The 4103-nt window shown below is 50.4% G+C and overlaps 1 protein-coding gene across 2 annotated transcripts; it reads right to left on the bottom strand.

Annotated features, from left to right (window-relative positions):
• Positions 1 to 1298: 1298 nt before the first annotated feature.
• LOC127337113 (E3 ubiquitin-protein ligase SINA-like 2) lies at positions 1299 to 3215 on the bottom strand. Of its 2 annotated transcripts, none has more exons than XM_051363990.2 (3): positions 2968 to 3215; positions 2397 to 2874; positions 1299 to 2208 (listed from the first exon to the last, which is right to left on the bottom strand). In XM_051363990.2, exons 2-3 carry the CDS (start codon positions 2829 to 2831, stop codon positions 1531 to 1533), a joined length of 1113 nt encoding a protein of 370 aa, XP_051219950.1. In that variant the 5' UTR covers positions 2832 to 2874; positions 2968 to 3215; the 3' UTR covers positions 1299 to 1530. The 2 variants fall into 2 exon arrangements, with proteins under 2 accessions (XP_051219950.1, XP_051219949.1); XM_051363989.2 differs by having other exon boundaries at positions 2397 to 2836; positions 2968 to 3214.
• Between the last annotated feature and the right edge of the window lie 888 nt (positions 3216 to 4103).

Genomic DNA, 4103 nt, shown 5'->3' on the forward strand with positions numbered 1-4103 from the left:
TTTCTTTTCTTTCTACCAGGCTGGAACTGGAGGTTCTCTTATTAACCTTGATGGGAGTTTTGTTATCGTGAACTTTTTTGATCGAAGAATGTTAGCTCCTTTCCTACCAAGGAGTAAGATTGTCAAAGTGTTAAGGTCAAAAGTTAATCTCCTGCTTCCATCAGAAAGGTAACTTTTTCCCTGGATGTGTCAAATACTAAATGGGTACTTGTTCTACCAACTTAGGCTGAAAAAATTCATTAGGGGTATTGACAATCATGTGCACTTAAAAGGAGATAATCCAGCTTATCCATGTACATTCTGCCTAGATGGCCACTTTTTCAGTCTCGGTGAGCCATTTTCAACAGGAAATTATACAATATGATAAGTTTAGCACAGCACATTTCAGCAACTACGAACCTAGGCTTAGGCGTCTCTGAGAAACGGTCTACATAGCACCATAGCGAAGTAGATATTCTGCAATGTGTGAAGGAACAGGGTACAGAAACCAAACAACCAAATTTGCATATCTAAACTGAATCACAAATGTTGACACGCTCGAAGCAACCTCGATCTTATTGGCAACGGAAGAAGTAGAAGAGATACATCAGGCACAGATAAACAAACTGCAGCAACCATTCGGTTCACGTATGTCAACTATGCGAATCAGTCAAATGTCCTACATAGTTATTTTCTGGTGCCAACTGTTCCTTCAGTACTCCTGCAAGTTCATTGCTTGCTCTTGGCATACAGTAACATGCTAGCAACATCTAAAGAAATCAAGAGAAATATCCTCGTATCATACACCCTGACAATATAGAAACATCTTGCGTAAGCACTTCGACTTCAGGATCAACAATTGGTGCGACATCAAGAGATGCCCTGGGACGAATTTGTTAAGATTGAATACAGGCTGGCAAATCTGATACCAGATGTAAGGAGGTGGATGGATAGTCTCGGGATTACTCTCTATAGCATGTCACACAGATCTGATACAAGGATTTTCTCACAGGAATGGAAGCTATCCTATTACAGAAGGAAAGTTCGCCGCTGCCGTTCGGTTCGTGATCCTGAGGATGATCCTGGAAGAAGACGCTGTCTCCCTTTGGTATCTGTGAGTTGAGGAAACGTGTTCCGCTCACTTGGTCCACTCCGGGCCGCAGAGACGTCTGTTGGACCGTGGAATGCGTTTGGGCCGAGTCGATCTGTTGGCGAGGCCCATCTCGAGCTTGTCCGTAGCAGCTTCAGTAGAGGTGCTGACAGAGATAAACAACATGTGCAAGGGCAGATAAAAATAGTAACCTCATTACCTCCAAAGCTTTTCTTAAATTTTCTATTCCTCCTCAGACAATCATATGAATATATCTACATATGGCTGACATTTAACGCAGCAATACTTACAATTTTCCCATCACAATCATATCGAAAATCAACGAAAAAGACCAAGCATTAACGGATATGGAATTCAGGATACCTTGGGCTTTCAACAATGAACTGGAATCTACAGGCAGTAATCCTAAATAGTATCACCATCGATCTAGGTCAGCTATCCTACGGAGTTCCACCGGCGGCATCCTTACGGATGCACACCTCCACATAGCCATCCTCAGTGCAGGGCATGTCGTTAGGGACCAGCAGGAACACCTTCTCCTTGTCCCCCATCCCGTTCCTCAGCGATGTGTTCCGCGCCGTCGACTGCATCTGCAGCTTGTGACGCCTCTTGCCGTTCCCTATTGGTGTCTTCAGCTCGTAGGCGAACTCCTGTGTGACGGCATTGTCGGGGCGGATGCAGATCATGGACAGAGCAGTGCCGCGGCCCTCGCGGAAGCTGTCCAGGAAGAAGAGCTCGCCGTCGTCCTTGCTGTGCATGATGGTCGACTCGCGGGCGTGGGCATGGAAGCTCTCGCCGTAGCGGAAGTTGACCGTGCGCCAGTGGTGGCGGCCGATGAGGTGCGCTTTGAGGGCGTAGGACCGGCCGGCGAAGCCGCAGCGAGGGATGGGGCAGAAGCAGGGCTCGTAGAGGCAGGATTCCTCGTGCGCAGGCATCTCGTGGTGCACGAGGAGGGCCGTGCAGCCGTGCTCCTTGTTGCGGCAGGAGAAGCAAATGCGGGCGAGGAACTCCTCCACGGCGCGGTTGCGCCCGTAACCGTCGGCGGCCCCGCAGCTGCCGCACCGGTTGTCCCTGAATTCGCCGTCGCACCTCGAGCAGGTGAGGTGGCCGAAGGGGCACTGCACGCATTGTCGCGGATCAGAAAACACGAGTTAATCGCTCCGATGATAAATAGTAAAATGTACGTGCAAGTGAACTTGGTCTATCAAAGGAAACATGAGTTGGTTGCTGTGATGATAAAAATGTGTTTTAACCCTGCAAGTGAACTTGTTCTACCAAAGCAAACACTGCTGCAAGCGGACCTCACCTGAAAAACCGGCGAGCTGAGCATGCGGCGGCAGCACTTGCAGGTGAAGAGGCGGTCGTAGTCGAAGCCGTCAATGTGGACGCTGAACACATCGCCGTGGCCCTGCTCCCCTGCCCCTTTGTACCCGTTCGGCCTCCAGAGAGGCCGGCCGCAAGCATCGATCTCGTCCGAGCCGCGGCTGCGGCTGCGGTCGTCGGCATCCTCCTCGACTCCGCTGGGCAGCCTCTGCGACCAGGAGCGGCAGGGCGAGGGCGAGGGTGAGCGGTAGGTCGACGGCGACGGCAGCGGCGAGGGCGACCGGTATGGCGACGGCGACAGCGAGTAGGCCGAGGGTGTGCGGCGGCGGCTGCTCCTCCGCGGCCGCCTGGGGCTGCCCTCCCCGTCAGACGGCGACATCCGGAGGCGCTTCCCTCCGCCCCCTCTGCAGCTGCCCATCCCCTCTGCAGATCGCGACGGTGCCGCAGAACGTGTGTGGAAACTAATCAATGCCCGTCGAATTCCACTAATTAATCCATCAAAAAGATGTGCAGAATCGCCGACTTGCAAACTCGGAGCTTGCAAGAAACCTTACTTGGGATTGATGACGACGGATCTGGCGGCGGTGGCGGCTAGGACAGGGGCGAGGAACTGGCTCTCGACCAGCGCCGACTGCAGGTGCGGCTCGCGAAGCTGGGTTCCCGAGGTGGCAAAGAAAGCCTAGGCGCGGCCGTGCGGAAGCCAAACAATCGCCGGCGGCGCGGAATCAGGGACGGAAGACGAAAGGGGAACCCACCACGGAGTCTCGTGTTGTTCTGCCGCCCAACCATCGGAAGGTCGGTTCTGAATCGGCCCAGTCTTAGCCCATATACGACTTCACATGTTTTGTTCTTCCTGAAAAAAAAAAAAAAGGCTGTTCAACATGATGCTATTTTCCATACAACATGGCAATGATTATCCAGCGTAGCATTGGAGAAAAATCCACTGGAAAGTGTTGATGTGGTATATCAATATATCAGTGAATTTCAACAAGTCGAATACCGAGCCATGCTAGGTTGGCAAGTTGGCGATGAGACACCCAGCCCACCAGCCCGTTCAAGTCCGTATCCGGGACGTGCTCATATTTGTGCGGAAATATTACTTGGGTGGATCTTGCAAAGGAGTGGTAACTCCCTCCGTCCCCTTGTCACCATGGGACAACGGATGCCACTGGTCTGGTTTGCCATTACTCGCTCGATGAGCTGAACGAGGACGACAACCTCGAGATAATAGAAGTAATCCAACAACGTGATGAAGTCAATTCGAGTATCCTTCCGGCAGGCTCGTCAAAATTCATGTCCACATCAAGTAGACCATGATACCAGTATGTCTCGGTCTCGGGTACAGGACACTAACTGGAATCTAATATCCTTGGTTATTTATCCACTATATACATAGTACTTTCTCTCATCTATAAAAGTATCGGAATTTTAGTTTAAATTTAAACTAAAGTGAACTAAAGGTTAACACAAACAAGTGGTTACGATAAATCAGAAAGAGTTACATATTTCCTCACGGGGCACCTCCTAAGTGCACATGATCATCAATACCCCTAATGAATTTCTTTCAGCGTAAGTTGGTAGAACAAGTACCCATTTAGAATTTGACACAACCTGGGAAAAAGTTACCATTCTGATGGAAGCGGGAGATTAACTTTTGATCTTAACACTTGGACAATCTTACTCCTTGGCT

This window comes from Lolium perenne, chromosome 2, assembly GCF_019359855.2.
Source record: "Lolium perenne isolate Kyuss_39 chromosome 2, Kyuss_2.0, whole genome shotgun sequence".
In the NCBI taxonomy this organism is placed as follows: domain Eukaryota; kingdom Viridiplantae; phylum Streptophyta; class Magnoliopsida; order Poales; family Poaceae; genus Lolium; species Lolium perenne.

What these genes read in the sequence shown, in the direction of transcription:
- LOC127337113 (XM_051363990.2), bottom strand. Translation starts at nt 2,831, where the DNA reads ATGGGCAGCTGCAGAGGGGGCGGAGGGAAGCGCCTCCGGATGTCGCCG. An exon ending in TCAGCTCGCCGGTTTTTCAG is followed by an intron (nt 2,209 to 2,396) that starts GTGAGGTCCGCT and finishes CAATGCGTGCAG; the next exon opens with TGCCCCTTCGGCCACCTCAC.